The 18,545-nt window shown below is 53.9% G+C and overlaps 3 protein-coding genes across 6 annotated transcripts; 1 reads left to right on the forward strand and 2 right to left on the reverse strand.

Annotated features, from left to right (window-relative positions):
- MPIG6B (megakaryocyte and platelet inhibitory receptor G6b) lies at window positions 670-2,804 on the forward strand. The gene is given in 7 exon segments (XM_021098455.1): window positions 670-1,092; window positions 1,274-1,621; window positions 1,781-1,871; window positions 2,229-2,269; window positions 2,383-2,445; window positions 2,448-2,461; window positions 2,588-2,804. Coding segments are annotated over 7 exon segments (723 nt in total). The 5' UTR covers window positions 670-1,031; the 3' UTR covers window positions 2,693-2,804.
- DDAH2 (dimethylarginine dimethylaminohydrolase 2) lies at window positions 5,013-8,534 on the reverse strand. 3 transcript variants are annotated; one of them, XM_021098458.1, is made up of 7 exons: window positions 8,310-8,534; window positions 7,113-7,474; window positions 6,909-7,008; window positions 6,710-6,783; window positions 6,419-6,538; window positions 5,518-5,667; window positions 5,013-5,319 (listed from the first exon to the last, which is right to left on the reverse strand). In XM_021098458.1, exons 2-7 carry the CDS (start codon window positions 7,407-7,409, stop codon window positions 5,203-5,205), a joined length of 858 nt encoding a protein of 285 aa, XP_020954117.1. In that variant the 5' UTR covers window positions 7,410-7,474; window positions 8,310-8,534; the 3' UTR covers window positions 5,013-5,202. The 3 variants fall into 3 exon arrangements, with proteins under 3 accessions (XP_020954117.1, XP_020954119.1, XP_020954118.1); XM_021098460.1 differs by lacking the exon at window positions 8,310-8,534 and adding an exon at window positions 7,704-8,287; XM_021098459.1 differs by lacking the exon at window positions 8,310-8,534 and adding an exon at window positions 7,651-8,287.
- On the reverse strand, window positions 8,849-17,182 carry CLIC1 (chloride intracellular channel 1). 2 transcript variants are annotated; one of them, XM_021098462.1, is made up of 7 exons: window positions 16,961-17,182; window positions 15,082-15,587; window positions 12,801-12,910; window positions 12,485-12,610; window positions 12,213-12,319; window positions 10,245-10,426; window positions 8,849-9,270 (listed from the first exon to the last, which is right to left on the reverse strand). In XM_021098462.1, exons 2-7 carry the CDS (start codon window positions 15,118-15,120, stop codon window positions 9,109-9,111), a joined length of 726 nt encoding a protein of 241 aa, XP_020954121.1. In that variant the 5' UTR covers window positions 15,121-15,587; window positions 16,961-17,182; the 3' UTR covers window positions 8,849-9,108. The 2 variants fall into 2 exon arrangements, with proteins under 2 accessions (XP_020954121.1, XP_020954120.1); XM_021098461.1 differs by lacking the exon at window positions 16,961-17,182 and having other exon boundaries at window positions 15,082-15,877.

Here is an 18,545-nt window from a genome sequence, read left to right on the forward strand (position 1 = left end):
ATGGTGAAGTCAAGATTTGAATTTAGGAGTTCTCTCTGTGGCTCAGTGCATTAAGAACCTGACGTGGTGACTGGAGGATTCGGGTTCGATCCCTGGTCCAGGAACTTTCATATGCTGTGAGTGCAGCCGAAAAAGAAAAAAATAAATGGATAAAATTTTAAAAACAATTTTTTTTTTGTCTTTTTTGTTGTTGTTGTTGTTGCTATTTCTTGGGCCGCTCCCACGGCATATGGAGGTTCCCAGGCTAGGGGTCCAATCGGAGCTGTAGCCACCGGCCTACGCCAGAGCCACAGCAACGCGGGATCCGAGCCGCGCCTGCAACCTACACCACAGCTCACGGCAACGCCGGATCGTTAACCCACTGAGCAAGGGCAGGGACCGAACCCACAACCTCATGGTTCCTAGTCGGATTCGTTAACCACTGTGCCACGACGGGAACTCCTTAAAAACAATTTTTTTTTTTTTTTGTCTTGTTAGGGTCGCACGTAGTAGCATATGGAGGTTCCCAGGCTAGGGGCCTAATGGAGCTGTAGCTGCTGGCCTACACCACAGCCACAGCAATGCAGGATCCGAGCAGCATCTGTGACCTACACCACAGCTTAGGGCAACGCCAGATGCTTAACCCATTGAGCAAGTCCAGGGATCAAACCTGTGTCCTCATTGATATTAGATTCGTTTCCACTGATCCCTGAAGGGAACTCCCAAAAAGATTTTTGAATTTAGACATCCAAGATTCAGAAATCATGGTGCACCCGGCCACCGCTATGCTGCAGGAGTTACAGTCTGCAGACTGCGAGAGCGCTTGTGTAAACAGCCCCAGCTTGAATTTTAAGTGAACCTTGGCTGAGGGCTGTGAACTTGCTGGCGAGGATTCCCTGAGGGATCCCGGCAGCTGGTGGCCCCGCCCCCAGCCCTTATCGGAGCCCCCAGACCTTTGGTTTCCTCCTCCACTCCCCTCCGGTTTCCCTCCGGTCTCCTCCGCTGATTCACTCGCCTCTCTGCCTCCCCTTCCTCCCAACCACATCCCAGCCATGGTCCTGGTTCTGCAGCTGCTCCCGCTGCTGTTGTCGAGGGCCCAGGGGAACCCCGAGGGTAAGCCATCCCAGAAGAGTGGAGACGGGTGAGGAAAGACCGAGGCAGGGGGAAGGGGCGACTCAGGGGTGGAAAGCTTGTAGGAAGATCCAGGATGCCGGGAGAGGAGAGGGTGAAGGCAGACGTGAGGGTTGTCTTGCCCTGTGGACTAGCCCTAACCACCACCCCCGACCTCCCCTAGCTTCACTGGAAGGTCGCCCGGGGGATCGAGTCAATCTCTCCTGCGTAGAGGTCTCGCAACCCACCCGTTGGGTCTGGGCACCTAGCTTCCCGGCCTGCAAGGGCCTGTCCAAAGGCCGCCGCCGGATTCTGTGGACATCATCGAATGGAAACCCCACCGTATCTGCCGCCCAGCCCTTTGTGGGCCGCCTACGTGCCCTGGGCCTTGGTATTCGGCGGCTGGAGCTGCTCCTCAGCGCGGGGGACTCGGGCACCTTTACTTGCAAGGGCCACGGAAAGGACGAGAGCCGTACTGTGCTTCGCGTGCTGGGGGACCCGGCAGATTGCAAGGCTCCGGAGCCTACCCGCGGTAGGTGTACACCCTCAGGCACGAGGGATCTAATTCGGACACACGCCCCCAGCAGGGAGGGAGGCCTTGCTGGGGGTTACTGGGTGGGAGAGCTAGCTCTCTGTCCTCGTACTCCTGACCTCGGCACTCATCACCACCCCGCTTCCACCCTTGCCCCAGAGTCCGGATATCTCCAGATTCTGATCCCGCTGCTGGTCCTGGGGCTGCTGCTGGCACTCGGAGCCGGGGGCTTGGCCTATTGCCTGCGCAGGTGAGCGCGAGGGGCGGGGCCTGGTTTAAAGAGTCTCGACCAGAGGCGGAAAAGGCAGGCCCAGAACTTTCGCAGACTTAAGGAAGGTCCAGAGCCGTCTGGTGTGGTTTGAAGGAGAATAGGGAGGGTGACAACTTGGGGGGCGAGGCTAAGCGCTGGTGGGTGGAGCCCTAACGAAGGAAGCCGAGCTTGGGGCGGAGCTGGCGCAAAGCGTGGGCGGAACTATCTTTGGGGGTGGAGCCTAAGTTGTTTGGGGGTTCAGATCCTGCCAGCTGCTGGGTGGTTGTTGGCGCGTCCGGGGGGCCCAGAATGAGTGAGACAAGATTAGTGGCCTCGGACTCTTATCCATCTCTACAGGCGCTCGCCCCCTCACCCGCCTCGACCACTCCCCAGATTTGGTGAGACTAACTCTACCCATTATCCTTCTCCGCGTATTCCCCACCCAATTCCTGAGTCTGAGCCCTTGTTGGTTACCTTCTCTCAATCCTTCAGCTCTGTCCCCCTCACATAGTTCCACTTGTGGACACTGAGCCCCAGAGGCTAGAAGAGGAGGAAGACCCCAAGATTGCAGGGGACTGGACCAGGAGCCGGTAAGGGCTTGAGGATGGGATGGGGGTTGGCCAAAATCCCTGAGTAAAGTGGACCAAGAAAGAGAGGCTTAGACCCCAAGGGAGTCAGACTTTTGAGACCCTCCTGCCTTCCTCCCCACCTTTCAGAGCCTGCTCTACGCAGACCTGGATCATAGGGCCCTCAGAAGTCCGCGCCGTCTGTCTCGGGTGGTCCCTGCTGAGGCCTCCACCATCTATGCGGTTGTGGTTTGAAAGGAAGCCCTTACTCCAAACCTCAGGAGCTGGAGGCTCCCAGCTCTCCATAACACCCCTCTCCTTTCTGGCCCTTTACTGGAAAAGGAAGGCACCATGGGATAGAAATGAGCACTAGGCTGAGGGTCAGGAGGCCTGGGTTCCAGGCTGTCTCTGCCACTGATCTTGGTCCCTCCTTACCCGCATTTCTCACACAGCTTTCAGATCTCCTTCACCACAGGTGTCCCTTCTAAACCTGATCAAGTCCTGTCTCCCCATCCTCAGCCATCAACAGCTCCTAGATTGTTGCTTTCTCTCCACAGTCAAGCTCTTTGAACCAAAGGCCTACACCTGTCTCTTCCCTTTTTTTTCTTCACTCCCACTGCTCACCTGTTCTCCTAGAGCTTGCCAGTGATGTCCTAGTAGCCACACCCATTTTTTCCGCCATTCATCTATCTGGCTTGGCCTTTGGTTCCTTTTTTTTTTTCCCTTAGGGCCTCAGGTGCGGCATAGGGAAGTTCCCAGTGTAGGGGTTGAATTGGAGCTGAGGCTGCCAGCCTACACCACAGCCACAGCAATGCCAGATCCAAGCCATGTCTGCGACCTACACCACACTAGAGCAACACCAGATCCTTAACCCATTGAGCAGGGCCAGGGACGAATCCACATCCTCATGGATACCAGTTGGGTTCTTTTCTGCTGCACCACAACGGGGAACTCCTGATTACTCTTCTTTAAGCTCTGTTTTTCTTTGATGTTGGTGTCTTCCTTCTGGGCTTCTCTTCCTTGCTCCATATCTCCACACTATTCCCCGCTATTCTAAGGTTTGTCCTTTTCTTTATTTGCCATCTCCCTCTTCTGGGACGCTGTCCTCAGCCTTCACCTCTGCAAATGACACTCAGGACTCTCTCTAGTTCAGATCTCCAGTATGAGATTTTCAGACCATCAGACATCCCTGCCTGGCTGGCCCCAGCAGGTTCAAAACCCACCTCATTGTCACCACCTGATTGTCATCTCCTAGGGCCACTGCATTCTCTCTTTATATATATATATATTTTAGGGCTGCACCTGCAGCATATGGAAGTTCCCAGGCTAAGGGTCGAATCAGAGCTACAGCACTGGCATACACCACAGCCATGGTGGATCCAAACCACGTCTGCGACCTACACCACAGCTCACAGCAGCACTGGATCCTTAACCCACTGAGCGAGGCCAGGGATCAAACCCACAACCTTGTGGATCCTAGTCAGGTTCGTTAACCGATGAGCCACAGAGGGAACTCCTTGTTTTCTCTCTTGATCAACCCAGTTGCCCAAACCAGAAACTGGGAGTTGTGTAGACCTCCTTCCTCAAGCTCCCACACAACAAACTGAGTCGCCTTTTTATGTTAATGTCATTGTCAAACCCACCCCCTTTTCACACCCAGCACTGCCACCTGAATGTACTCTCTTCATTTCCTCCCTGGATTCCCGTGGTCCCACATCATCCTCCTGCCTTTGCTCTCCTCCCTGAAGCCAGAGAGATCCTCCCCAAATGCTGACCTGCTCCTGGCAGTGGGTTGGGACTGCAATATTTCAGCTCTGGGCCCATGGGCCTCAGCTTTGGGTTCAACCTACTCTCCAGGCTTCTCTTTGTCACTCCACGTATAGAACATGACAACATATAGAAATTCTCCCAGCCTCCAAATATGCCTTTGCTGGGTGCAATTCCTTCTTCCTGGATTACCCTTTGCCTCCTCCTATCTGCCTGGCTAATTCTTATTTATCTTCAGGACTCAGCTCAAGTGTAGCCTTTTCTGGGAGGCTGTTTCTGCCCCTCTTTGCCCACCCCTGCATACACTTTGATGCCCAAGGGAGCCCCTTATTTCTCTCATAGCAATAGCCTCGTGTGAATTGTTCCATTACAACCTGTGTTTCAACTTCTAATAAATTTTCATATACTGTGAGTTCCCTGATATCAGGAAACAGACCTTTTGTATATCACCGCTAAGCCTCAGTAAATGAGTGCAAATGAAGGTCCTTGGAAATGTCATTTTCTCCTATCAACTAGGGATGGGCTGTTAATTCCCAGGCTCTGAATCATCTGACATTTAGATAAATTCAGTGAGTGATTCACCCATACTTTCTCTTTGCTTCCTTGGACGTTGCTCCCCACCATGGAGATTCTGTCCTGTCCATCTTGTGCCCAAACACCAATGATAGGGCAGGACAGTGAGTCAGTGAGCGCCGAATGAGGGTTTGATGAATGAAAAAGGTCTCCTTCCCACCACTGACCCCCAACCTCAGGTTTCAGCTCTGCCCTTGGCTCTCCGCCCCCGAAAGACACCAGTTACAGCCCAGTCTAAAAGGTCAGTTCTATTTTATTAGTTCTTGGGGAGAAGAGTCACCCAGTGGCCTCTATCCTATGCCCTCCCCCGATCTTGGGGCCCTCTCCCCACTACTCCCTATTTGCCATCCTCCATCTAACCCTCCTTCCCCTTCTACTCCTATGCCGCCCTACCCCTAGCCAGCCAGGACCCCAAGGCCAGGTTCTCAGCTGTGGGGGCGTGTGCTGAGCACCAGGCAGAGGGAGCTGAGCCCAGCGCCCGCCTTCTCCAGTTCCGAGCAGGACACAGGTACCAGGGTGACGTCAGAGAGCTTCTGCAGTGCCTACAAGGACAGTGTGTGGGGAGAAGGGAATAAGACCCCAGGGCCCACAGCTAAGACCCCTTTCCAGCCAGTTCAGAGTGGCCCCACCCAGGCTTCTAGGGAAGGTACCCCTTCTTCCTCCCACTAGGAAGGCCTGAGCCTCAATTCTTTGGCTATTGTTTTGGTGGTGGTGGAGGAGGAGCTCCCGCCTTTTCTCACCTCCTGGCTGTTGGGTAGATCCCCACCTCCACGGTGCAGGAGGAACGGGGGCACTCCCGGCAGCCCAGGACGCAGAAAGAGACAGTCAGCCGCTGCGTCATCTGGGAGGGTCAGGGAGGCATAGGGATGATCCGTCAACACTGCCATTGCCTGGGAGAGAGGAGAGAGGGTGTGTGCAAGGCTCAGATCCTCTCGCAACTGAGTCTGGCTGCCCTGTCACTGCTAAGGGCTGGGACAGAGTTCCATTATTGTGGAATAATAATGAGAGGAAACACATAGCACTTATGGTGTGTCATGCAGTAAGTGCTGTAATTGACTTTGCTAATGTCCATCTCTGACTCACTTGCAGTTCTTTCCACCTGCTATGCCATCCTCTTCTCCCCTAATCCAGGCTCCACCTATTGGTTCTATCCATCCTTCAAGTCACAATTTAGATGCCCTTTAGAGAGTTTTTTGCTTTGAAGGCTGCACCCATGGCATATGGAAGTTCCAGGGCTAGGGGTGAAATCCGAGTTGCTGTTGGCCACAGCCACAGCAACGCCAGATCCAAGCTGCATCTGCAACCTACACCACAGCTCACAGCAATCCCAGACCCTTAACCCACTGAGTGAGGCCAGGGATCAAATCTGCATCGTCATGGATACTAGTGGGATTCTTAACCAGCTGAGCCACAAGGGGTTTAGGGAGTCTTGAAACTAAGGAAGATGATGTTACTTGTTCCTCAATCTTCCAGTTCCCTGTCCTGCTTCTAGTGACTTCCTGTTTGCTCAGGCGTTTGCACACTAGATGGACAGCTCAGTCAGGGAAGGGGTTGGAGTTAATTCTCAAGGCCTCCCAGACCCCACCTCCCCGGCCGGGAGCCACGCCCCAACTGCCACACCCCAGCCCCGCCTCTTCTCACCCTGACAGCTTTTTGGGCTGCCTCGCTGCTACCCGCCACCACAGTGCGTGGTCCCCCCATGCCACAGAGGCCACGCAGGTGGGAGGGGCCCGAGACCGGCACCGTGGAGACGGCAAAGTCCTAGGGGGAACAAGGGAAAGTATTCAGGGATTCCCGAAGGGTGGGGATGCCCTCAAACCAGGCTGCTCTCAGCCTCTTTCTGCTCCGCCAGCTCCCCTTCCCACCGCTGGGGTCCTCAGACCCCCGTCCACTCCCTGCTCCCCTCAGCCCAAGGCTGGTCCCGCTCCTCACCCGGAACGTGTCCGCCACGATCTCAGCTCCACGGTGATTGGTCCACTTGGAAAGGCCTACGAAAAACTCGCGGCCTGAGCCCGGGGAGGCCGTCGAGGTATGAGGCAGGAGTGAGTTGGAAACAAGGCCCGAGATGGCCCAGTCTCCCCAAGTCTGCTTCCCTGTGCCAAGCCCTAGGGTACAGGCGCCCCAGCCTCACCGGTGAAGAGAACATCGGTGCCATCCAGTGTCGCGTTCTCGTCCCCCATCTCCACAATTCGGAGCCCCAGGTCCTGGAGGGCTTTGCGGACTCCATCGACCTAGGAGAAGAGGGCAGGAGGCGGAGACATTCCCACCCCTCTTGTTCCCTAAAGCCTCAGACGTCCAGATCCTCCTTTCCCACCACCCCAACCCTCCGGCTCACCTCCGGCCTGCGGGCGGGGCTCCAGGGTCTCGTGATTAGGGCCGTATCCCCTTGGATCACCGCGGTGTCACCGAGCAGCGGTCCCAGCGGCAGCGACTCTTCAGGAGGCAGTTCTAACAGCTGCAGCCCCAATCGCTGTCTCAGTTTACCACCCAGCACCCCGTGCTCCCTCTGAGCTTTGGCCAGGTCCAGGGCCGGGAGGCCAGCCCCCGCACCCTCCACCGACGCCAGGCTCTCCGGGACCCCCCGGATCAGGGCATGGGAGCAGCGGCCCAGCCCCTCCCCTGGCGTCCCCATCCCATCCACACGGACCCCCCTCCGGCCACGCTGATTTCTTAGTTTTCTCTTTTTACTTCACCGGTCTGGGAGAAGAAACAAAAAGGAGAAAGAGACACACAGAGAAGGGCATAGTGGGGGTGGTTAAGAGCGCCCGGGTCTTCCTCCTGCCATCTCCGGGTGCCCCTCCCACTCCGCCCCACCCCCTCCAAGCCTTCCTCTCAGGCCGACCCCACTCCACCCAGAATCCTCGCGATTCTACCGCTTTAGGGGGAGTCGGAGGAATAAGATCGGAATCCCTAATCTCCAAAACACCTGTTGCCCCATCTCGGGGGCTTGGAGAGGTCCCGGCCGGGAGCCCCTCTTGGCAGCCGCTAGGATGCGCTCATTCCCCAAAAATGCAGCAGACCCGCCCCCTTAACCCTCAGCTGCTCGCTGCCTTAGGGACCCGAAATGCGGCGAGGGACGCAAAGGGGTTATGGGACGGGAGACAGCTGGGGAGAGAGTCAGGGCCTGGGGGATGGAAGTTCTGGATGTCCGAACGAGAAAGGGAAAGAGGGACAAGGAGGGAGGAATTAGGTCCTAAGGAGTTAACCATCCTCTCTCCACCCGAGCCGATCGCTCCGTCCCTAGAGCTACCCAGTGTAAACCAGACCGAGTCCCGAAGGACTGGGAGAGGTCTAAAACGAAATCCGAGGGGCGCGCGCCGGGTCGGGGGGAAATGGGGGGCGTGGTTCTGGGGAGCAGGCGCCACACTGGGAGCCAGGATCGTCCCCCAGTCTCGAGATCTCTCTTCCCCAAAGTCCACCCCGACTCAGCTCCGCACCCAAATATCGACTCTCCGCACTGTCTGGTGCAAGCAGGGGCCCAGCACCCCCAAACTCCGGCTCACACAAGAGACACCTCCCACCCCAGACTCACCTCCAGCGGCCACCCCCACTCCCGCAGCTCTGTGATCTTGGCTGGGGCCCCACCCCCCTGAGGACAGAGTTGGTGAAGAGAGTCCTAGCCTTCAAGCCTCGGGGATTGGAGCTTTGGCTTTGAGGGGTCCCGGGGTAGACGAGCTCCAGTACCACAGTGGGGCGGGGGCGCAACGGTCTGGCGGCTCCGGGGCATTGTCTAAGCGGGACGGGGCAGGGCTCAAGGAGGCCACGCCCACTCCGCCCAGCTATGCCGCGCCCACTCTACCGGGACTGCGCCCCCCTTCCCCCTGCTTCGAATTCAGCCCCGCCCCAGGAGCGCAGCCCAGGCCCACCCAGATCTGGCCGGCCCTGGCGGCTGGGCTGCAAACGCGACATGGAACACCAGACAGCGCTGCGGTGGACCGGCGGTAAAAATGGCAGCCCCATCACGAACGTGCTTCTTCTAAATTCCTGGCTTCTGCCAGGAGCTCAAGGTCACTGACCCACCCTTCATTCTGTGTCACCCACACTTCAAGGTCCCTTTGTGTAAAAACACTAGATTTTCATTCTGTATTTTATTACTGAAACAACGTCGTCCTACCCACCCCACCCCACAATAAAAATCTCACCCAGATCTCCCATCCTTTCTCCTCACCCCCACCCCCCACCCCCAGCAAGCCCTGCACAAATGCTCCTGGATTCTGTGCCCACTGCCCCATTTTGGAGTGTGTCCATTTCCATTGCGTAGCCACGTGGAAAACACCCAGGGCCTTTGTGAAGGAAATGGAGGAGGGGGGAGAAGGAGCCCCAGGAGAGGCTTATTTGAGGGCCTTGGCCACTTGCTCGTAGGCCAGCTCGATCTCCTCATCGTCTGGACAGGTGGAGGCAAACTCTTCCCGAGCATAGGCATTGCGCAGGTATCGATGCACTCCACGAAACGCATCCGGAATGGAGAATCCCCGGTACTTCTTACAGACCACCTGGGCATGGAGAGGGCAGAAGGACAAACAGGTTAGCCTCAGGGAAGTCACAAGGGCTGCCCTGCTTTAGGTCTTTCCCTTCTTCCAAAGCCTACAGGATAAAATCTAGCCTTCTGGTCCAGGTATTCAAGTCCACTATCTGGTTTCTCTTTATGGTTCTTATCTCTCACATGAATCATGTTCAATCAGCTTTCTTAACTCCTCGTTGTCTTGTAAGGTCTTCACCCTTCCTCTCCAGTTATTGAAATCCTGGCCATTTGTCACCAGCTCCCATTCAGATCACCCCAATCCATGGTGCTAGTTTTCCTCTCTTGATTTTGAGATATAATTCACAAACAATAAAATTCTCCTCTTGAATTTCCATAGCAACTTTTGCCTACTTTTCATTTGGTCTTTAGTCATGTATTATTATTTAACTTTCATGTGAATGTTTTTTTTTTCCCTCAGATTTCAAATCCTTTGCGGCCAATACCACATATCCTCGTGTCTTTTAGTGCCTAGTACAGATTTTCAATAGACCATTCTGCAGCAGACTGACATTGGGCTGCAATGTCAGTTTCATCTTGGGTCCATGTTTCACAAACTACACCACAGCTTTGAGCTCTGACAAAAACATGGGAACCAGCAGTCTTCATCTTCCACAAAAGGAAGTGGAGACTGAAGTTGGAGACTTAAAGTTTGATTTTAGGAAAAGCCTGCTCTGCCTGATCTGGGGATTTGGCAAGGATAGAGACAGGAAGAACATTCTTGAAAGCCGTACTGGGAATATATTATTGTTTGCACCCACACCTTGTATCCCTCAAGCAGTGGTCTTGCCAGCAAAGACTGCCAAGAAGGGATAGGGTAGTGTCTGCTATTGGAAACCACCGTGAGAAAGAAACTGCCTTTGCAGAGGTTGTCATGGGAAGCCTGTGTGGGAGTCCCTTAAAGAGCCATCGCAGTGACCATCCCCTTCTCCCTCAATGACTGCCCACCTGTACTATGTGGAGCTTTGGCAACAGGTTGCAGTCAGCCAAAGTGAGCTCATTGCCATCCAGAAACTTCCTCTGAGAGATGCCCTCATCCTCAGCACTGGTCTCATCCACTTCTTCTGGGAGAGGGGATGTCAAGTAATTGTCTAAGACTTTCAGGGCTTTCAGGAGCCCCTTCTCCAGGTCTGTGCAAAAGAAAAGGGCAGGTAAGGACATCAGAAGATTGACATGGTCCAAGAAGGCCCATGAGGTGCTGAATACTAATGGTGAGGCCAGCCCCACATAGTAATAGCTAACACTGGGTGTTCCCGTCATGGCTCAGTGGTTAACGAATCCAACTAGGAACCATGAGGTTGCGGGTTCGGTCCCTGCCCTTGTTCAGTGGGTTAACTATCCGGCGTTGCTGTGAGCTGTGGTGTAGGTTGCATACGCAACTTGGATCCTGCATTGCTGTGGCTGTGGCATAGGCCGGTGGCTACAGCTCCGATTAGACCCCTAGCCTGGGAACCTCCATATGCCTCAGGAGTGGCCCAAGAAAATGGCAAAAAGACCAAAAAAAAATATAATAATAATAATAATAGCTAACACTGAAGTTCCCTTATGCCTCAGCAGGTTAAGGATCAGGCATTGTCACTGCTGTGGCTCTGGTTACAGCTATGGTGCACATTCGATTCCTGGCCTGGGGAACTTCTGCATGCCGCAGATGTGGCCAAAAAAAAAAAAAAAATAATAATAAAAATAGCAATAGCTAACAATAATTTAATTCATTTCCTTCCTTCCTTCCCTTTTTAGAGCCACACCCACAGCATATGGAAGTTCCCAGGCTAGGGGTTAATTGGAGCTGCAGCTGCCAGCCTACACCACAGCTATAGCAACACAGGATGCAAGCTACATCTGCAACCTACACCACAGCTCACAGCAACACTGGATCCCAGGGATTGAACTCTCATCCTCAGGGATACTAGTCGGGTTTGTAACCCGCTGAAGGACAACGGCAACTCCTAGTTCTTTTTCTCGATGCTATTCTAAGCACTTTACACGCAAAAACTCATTTAATTCTCACATCAACCCATGAAGCAGGGATTACTATCCTCATTTTATAGATCTGGAAATGGATTTATAGAGAAGTTAAATGAATTGACCCAAGTCACATAGCTAGTGGGAACTGTACCAAGGTCATATGAATCTAGGGCTGCTGTTCTTAAGCACAATCTTCTTCTGCCAGAAAACAGGCCAGCAATCAACCCAACTAATGTCCTCAGTAGGTCAGGAGAGGCTAGGCGATGAATAAGAGAAACTTTTTTTGTCTTTTTAGGGCCGCACCTGCGGCATATGGAGGTTCCCAGGCTAAGGGTCAAATCGGAGCTGTAGCTGCCTGCCCACACCACAGCCACAGCAACACTGTGATCCTTAACCCACTGAGCAAGGCCAGGGATCAAACCTACATCCTCATGGATGCTAGTCAGATTTGTTTCCGCTGAGCCACGACAGGAACTCGGAAATGAGAGAAGCTTAAAAGTCATGGCCAGGGAGTTCCCGTCGTGGTGCAGTGGTTAATGAATCCGACTAGGAACTATGAGGTTGCAGGTTCGATTCCTGGCCTTGCTCAGTGGGTTAAGGATCCTGCATTGCCGTGAGCTGTGGTGTAGGTCGCAGACGTGGCTTGGATCCTGCATTGCTGTGGCTGTGGTGTAGGCCAGCAGCTATAGCTCTGATTAGACCCCTAGCCTGGGAACCTCCATATGCCGTGGGTTTGGCCATAGAAAAGGCAAAAAAAAAAAAAAAAATGTCATGGCCAATGCGAATGCAAGTAAACATGGGGGTTAAACAAAAATAAGGCAGCGGGAGGACAGTGGCAAAGGTTTGCTAACATGTGCTCCATCTCCCTGATATCTGAATGTTCAAGTGCCTCTCATCCCTGGATCTTTTCCATTCCTCCTAGAACCCAAGCCTCCAACCCACAAGACTCACTGTCATTGAGAGCTGGGTTTGAATTCTTAATGTAGGCAGAAAATTTAGCAAATATGTCCAGCCCAGCTGTGTTGGATTCAGGGTTCAGAGCTGCCAGCTTGGGGTACCTGAAAGTCAGTGGAAGAAAGAGGATGAGATATCTTCTGAGGAAGAGCCCCAGCTCTCTTGCCCCAGCCCCCCCACCAACTCCATTTTCCATTTCTTCAACCCCCCTCTTTCCCAGAGTCTCCCAGTCCCCCCCCCCCCCTACCCCATTTCAAGTTCCCTTATACCTGGGAGGGCATAGCACTGCCTCCAGAAATTCCTCGATCTTGTTGGTATCTGTGTGCACTTCAGTGCCGTACAGCAGGAAAGGGAGCTGTCCCCCTGGGCACAGTTTCTGCACCGTCTCAGTCCGCCTGGACGAGAGACCAAGCATCAGGACAAGAAAAGGGAGTTAGGGAGAATCAGGAAGAGGAGACGGAGGGATGCAGGAAAAGGGGCTCTGGATGGAGGGGAAAAAGGTTCAGGATGGAAGGACTCAGGTGGGTGTACGCGTGCATGCGTGTGTGCACAAGGGGACATTTAGAGGAATAGAAGAGGGCCTACCTCTTGGTGTCCACAGTGGTGACATTGAAGGTAACTCCCTTGAGCCAGAGCACCATGAACAGTCTCTGGGAGAAGGGGCAGTTTCCGATCTTGGCCCCATCACTGCCAGCCTGGAAAGCAATCCCCACCCCAAAGTTAGGCCTGGTACACCCCATCCATCCCCAGGCCATTCTCAGTATCTCCTTCTCGCAAACCAAGTTGGTTTCTGTTTAGTTATGACACATGACTCAGTCTCACCGCTAAAACCTCTCCCCATAACTGGGCTTTCCACCCCATCAGACCTAAGCCAGATTAGTGAGAACATCTTTCATCCTTAGGTCAAATCTAAGGCAGATCATTGAGAACCTCTTCTGCAAAGGCAGGTTTCCGGTTCCCAGGGAGTTGAGGACAGGTGGGAGGTAGGCAGAGGGGATGGGTTTTGGAGAACCTGGAGGATCTAAGCCCTGGAAAGAGAAAACTAACGGTGGCAGAGTTAGCTTTCCCTGTGTTATTCTAAGCATTTTGCATATAAGAAAATCATTTAATTCTCACATCAGCCCATGCCATAGTGCCTAGAGAGGTGAGGCCAGAGTTGCCGGCAAGAGAGGCCTGAGAGTAGAGCCTGAGGACAGGAGAGGTGGGGCAGGCTTTGGAAGCCCGTTCTGCTTCTCTACACCTCTATCCAAGCTGTTTCTGGCAGCTGGTGGTGGGGTGGAGGGGCTCAGAGACTCCTTGGGAGATGTAGAGGGGCTCGCAGAGGGGGGCTGCCCTCTAATGGGTAAGTGACTTCATTCCCCCCTCCCAGGGACACCTCCCCCTAAGCGAGGGTGATTCATCTCACTGTGTCTCCGGTCTCAGCAGCTTCCTTCCTGGGAAGGATGGGGGCAGGGACCCGTGAGGCTGAGGCCCGGGCAGCAGAGACCACCTCCCTCTTCCCTGGGCACTGCTGGGGTCTCCAGGGAAAAGTCCAGGGCTCCAGATAATCTTCCCCATAGGGGGACCCAGGACTGGAATCTCTGCAGCGCAGCCTCACCCAGGAGTAAAAATAGCCCCTGAGGCAAGTGCCAGAGTGAGGTGGGGACCACACCTAAGGGGGCGGACCCAGGCTCCGCCGAGGGAGAAGGAATGGCTGCTCGGGAAGCCTCAGCCTAAAGCAGAGGGAGCAACGGGCTGGGGCACAAAGGCTAGAGGAACAAAAGAAGGGACGTGGAGAGAAAGGAGGCAGGAAAGTGAAGGGTGGGGAGAATGTGCGACCCGACCCGGGAGACAGAGGGAGGTGGGGGGGTCGCCAAAGCGAGGGAGGGGCACAGAGAAGAGGCGGGGAGGCGGCAGAGAACTCAGAGCAGGCGGGGAAGGGTGCGGGGCTGACGCGGCAGCCCGCCTGCAGTTTTGAGATGCTAATGCGATGGGACCAACCCATGGAGAGTCGGGGTGACTCTTTTTCTTCTGCTTCTATAACCCCCCCCCCCAAATCTCTAAACGCCATAACCCAGCCCTCCTCTTCCTTCTGATCTCGCTCTGCATCTACCCTCCTGGTGGCAACAGCTCAGCTCTCATCTCCTTGCCAGCACCTGTCCTCTCACTTCCCCAAGCCCCCAGGACACTGGATCTCAGCCCGATCACCACCTCTCTAAGGCGGCTTCTGGAACACTACCCGTACCACTCTCCTGTCTCCTTCCACCCCACCAATTCTTCCCAATCCACCTGGTCCTACTCCCAGGACTCCTACCACACCACACCCATTTCCTTGAAACCACCCCCGCTACACACACACACACACACACACACACACACCTCTCTCTCTCCTCTCTCTCTCTCTCTCTCACTCTCTCTCTCTCTCCCTCCCTCCCTCTCTCCCCAAGTCTCCCTCACTACACCCCTCACTTTCTGATCTTCTTGTTGGGCCCATATCCAGATGTTTCCCTCTGTCTCACCCAAACCCTGTAGGTTTCTTGCCGCTCCCTTCTCTTTCCGGCCTCCTCAGTTTGCCGTCCCCCACTTCTTAACTCAGGTCAACCTTCTCAACTCCTGAGAACCCTCCCTTTTCCTGTCCAAGCTGCTGGAAACTTGCACTTTTACAAACTTTTCAGGGTTGAGCCTAGATTTCTCATTCCCAGCACTCAAGTCAATTGTCTTCCCCTCCCCAGCCACCCCCCCAACATACCCTAAAGACTGCACGTGGAGTTGGGGGTGGGGGTCAAAGAGGGAAGGGATTGGGGAGTTAAGGCTGCAGCCGGGGAAAGGTGAGAGTTGCCTTCCAGGAACTTGGAGGGGGGGCCTAGAAGGGAGAAGGTGATCTTACCTTTACGAACAATTCGACCTGAGGTTGTTCTTCAGCCATGGTTGCGACCAAGAGCAGGAAGCGGCCGTCGCTGGGGGAACTGGGAGGGGCCGGGGCCGGGGAAGGCGGGTCTCACAGAAGAGATTCTCTCCCCTAGACCCAGGACGGGCCCTTCAGCGCTGCTCGAGCCCGATCAGACCCTCTCACTCCCGACACGGCCTCCCGACCAGTCCTGCGGACTCCACACCCAGCGCCTCCAGCTCTACCCCCTCCTGGACTGGATCAGGGAGCTGACTCACTGACCGCCCCGCCCAGAACCTGGGGAGGGGACTGGCGAGGGGGGCGGGCGGGACGATCTAGGGAGTGGGTCCAGAGGAGAGGTTCTCAGGTCACCCACACGATGGGGAAGGGGGTGTTGAGGAGATGGAATCCTGGGAAACTCCTTGTTTCTCTGCCAGTCTCCTTGAACACAGGACTTCTGCCTCAGTTTCCCTGCTTCGTGAATCAAAGGACACTCCCACTCCACCCTAAGGGGGGGAAAGGTGACACTGCTTGAGCATGTCCCTGAGGCCCCCAAGAGGGAATCAGAGAAGGAAACGGTGGTCTTTTATTCCTTTTCCCAGTGTTCCCTCAGGACTCCAGTCCAAATTCTGGGTTGCCAGGAAGGAATGGGGTCCAGGAGAGGGACTTGGAAGTGGAAACTGGGGTTGGGGGTAGAGAATGGTGAAAGTTAGGGCAGAGGGTGGGGAAGGGAGATAACCAGGCCTTGTGTTGGGGAAACAGGAAGCTGAACCCAAGGGCCTCATCACTGGGGGAGGTCCTCTCCCAGGCAGTAGCCTGGTCAGCTTTAAAGCTTCCACTTCTCCCCGCCCCTCAACCCCTGGGGCCCCTTGCTGTGCCCCTTGCCCTTTTCTCCCTGACAGGTTGCCTTGGAGATGGGGTGGAAGCGTGGGGTTACTGTGGCCCCAGAATAGAGCTGCACTGATCCCAGGAGCTGGTGATAGCTAGTCCTATCATGAGGGGGAAAAGTGATGATCAGACAGAATAGGGCGAGTGAAGTCCTTAGGGACACTAATAAAGAAGCAGGGAGGACAGAGGAAGAGTAGCTCTCTCCCTTCCTTCCTCCCCAAGAACCTTGATTTTAGAGGGTCTATCAAACTCTTGATGATCTGCTAAAAAATAGCCCAAGAGTATGTCCTCCAAACTATACATATGCCAGCCTCCACATTTGAATCTTCCTCCTATTCAACCATCTCTTTCTTCCTCACCGCCCTCTGTCTAACAAGACACCTGCAGTCTCAAAAACATTTAGTGCCGTGCAAGGACATAGGAGCCCAATGGGGATTGAAACTTAAAGAAAGGGGGAGAGTTGGGGGAGGAGATGGGTGGAGGGAAGAGAGGAGTTGGAACCAGCAGTTAGTGGTTTCCTTTCATGCTTCCTCTTCTGTGGGTTTTCTCCTCCCTGGAGGAAGGGCTTTCTCTCTCCTCCTCAGAGAGGGATATATTTGGTGTTTGCTCCCTTGAATTGTACCATCGTATAAGGATGCAGAATAATACAAGGAGTATGTAGGGTTTTTTGGGGGAGGGGTATCTCCTCCATGGGTGACTCTCAAAATCTGCACACACAACCCCTCCCATCTGAGGAAGGAAGGTCAAAGCAGCGCTACTTTCCAGAGTCCTCTTTTGCTCCAGCTGGTCCATGTCCACCAGAGAATTTGCCCCACAAAAATCTCCCCTCTGGGAGAAGCCTCAGGCAAATGGGGCCAGCCCTGAGCTCAAACAGGTTTGGCAGCTTCTCCCCCGCCTCTCTATTCTCTCCTACAGCTTTTATAGCCAGAGCTGCCTTTATCATCAATATTGACTTTGGCTAGCTGGTGTGGCTACCCACAAAGTATTTTACCTTAGTTTCCCAGGTGACAGGTAATGCTGCCCTCTCCAGGTACCATCCATCAGTGCCTCATGGGTTCGAAGCCAGGGCCTACAGCCCCAAATCCTGCATCACAGAAGTTTCCTTCCCGTCTCAATCTCCTGGCTCCTGCTTTTCTCCTATCTCAGTTATCTCCCCTTTCCTTCCCCAGGCTTCTCTTTCAACTCCCTCCCCTTCCTCAGCTTGGTAAACCTGTCCCTAATCTCTTCCCATCCCAGGTTGGAAGGTGTGTCCCTCCCTGACACACCTTAGAGCTGTCACCTGGCCTCCTCCAGGTTTCCATAGCTTCATTGCTCAACAATTTGCAGGGGGTAACCATTAACCTAGCCCTGAACTCCTCCACTTTCTCACTAAAGGGGATTTTCCAATCATTGGTTAACTGAGCCAGGTTACCCCACCATTTTCCCTAAGCTCTTGGGTGGGACCTCTGCATTCAGAGTACCTGGAACAAAGCTGGGAGGAAGACGTTTTTTTTTTTTTTTGTCTTTTTGCCATTTCTTGGGCTGCTCCCTCAGCATATGGAGGTTCCCAGGCTAGGGGTCTAATCGGAGCTGTAGCTGCCAGCTTAGCCAGAGCCACAGCAACACGGGATCCAAGTCGCGTCTGCAACCTACACCACAGCTCACGGCAACGCCAGATCCTTAACCCACTGAGCAAGGCCAGGGATCAAACCTTCAACCTCATGGTTCCTAGTTGGATTCGTTAACCACTGCACCACGACGGGAACTCCAGGAAGATGTATTTTAAGGATGTTTTTAAAAGTATGTGATTGGAGTTCCCATCCTGGCGCAGTGGTTAACAAATCCCACTAGGAACCATGAGGTTGTGGGTTTGATCCCTGGCCTTGCTCAGTGGGTTAAGGATCTGGCGTTGCCGTGAGCTGTGGTGTAGGTTGCAGATGCGGCTTGGATCCCGTGTTGATGTGGCTCTGGCGTAGGCTGGTGGCTACAGCTCTGATTAGACCCCTAGCCTGGGAGCCTCCGTATGCCGCAGGAGCGGTCCTAGAAAAGGCAAAAAGACAAAAAAAAAAAAAAAAAAAAAGTATGTGATTGTTTATTTCTATCTCCCTTACCATCTCCTTCTTCTCCTCCCCTCACACACACAGACTCAAAAATCAGGCTTATGGAATAAGGACTTAATTATAATCCCTGCTTCCAGTCCACGGACCTGGCCCAGAATGAATGACACCCTTCTGTCCTTAGGGGTGTGTGTGAGTGTGTGTGTAGGGGTAGGGGCATGTCCCAGTAGAGGTGTAGGTATTCTTATCAGGTCTAGCGCTCTCTGCCAGAAGTTGGTGTAATTCGAATGGTTCTATCTTCTCCTGGGGCGCCGAAATTATTAATTAGGCCCTGTGACCCCTGTGGGAGGAATCATACTCAGCACCCAGGCAAATGTGGGCTGAGATAGGAGCCTCGTTTCTTATGTTTACGTATTTATTTAAAATTCTCAAATGGCTCTTAATATGTTTGCCAGACACTGTTCTAAGCTCTTTATACCTATTAACTTGGAATTGTTGGCACAGGTTGAATTACTATTGCTTATCTCCACTCTTCAGAGA

Source organism: Sus scrofa, chromosome 7 (assembly GCF_000003025.6).
Source record: "Sus scrofa isolate TJ Tabasco breed Duroc chromosome 7, Sscrofa11.1, whole genome shotgun sequence".
Taxonomy (NCBI): Eukaryota; Metazoa; Chordata; class Mammalia; order Artiodactyla; family Suidae; genus Sus; species Sus scrofa.

Excerpts from the sequence above, each read along its gene's own strand:
- CLIC1 (XM_021098462.1), bottom strand. The coding sequence starts at position 15,120 with ATGGCTGAAGAACAACCTCAGGTCGAATTGTTCGTAAAG. Across the intron at positions 12,320-12,484 it reads GCAGTGCTATGCCCTCCCAG|GTACCCCAAGCTGGCAGCTC; the intron begins GTATAAGGGAAC and ends ACTGACTTTCAG. Across the intron at positions 10,427-12,212 it reads AAACCCAGCTCTCAATGACA|ACCTGGAGAAGGGGCTCCTG; the intron begins GTGAGTCTTGTG and ends TCTTTTGCACAG.
- DDAH2 (XM_021098458.1), bottom strand. The coding sequence starts at position 7,409 with ATGGGGACGCCAGGGGAGGGGCTGGGCCGCTGCTCCCATGCCCTGATC. Across the intron at positions 6,539-6,709 it reads TCGTGGCGGACACGTTCCGG|GACTTTGCCGTCTCCACGGT; the intron begins GTGAGGAGCGGG and ends TGTTCCCCCTAG. Across the intron at positions 5,320-5,517 it reads ATCTACCCAACAGCCAGGAG|GCACTGCAGAAGCTCTCTGA; the intron begins GTGAGAAAAGGC and ends CTGTCCTTGTAG.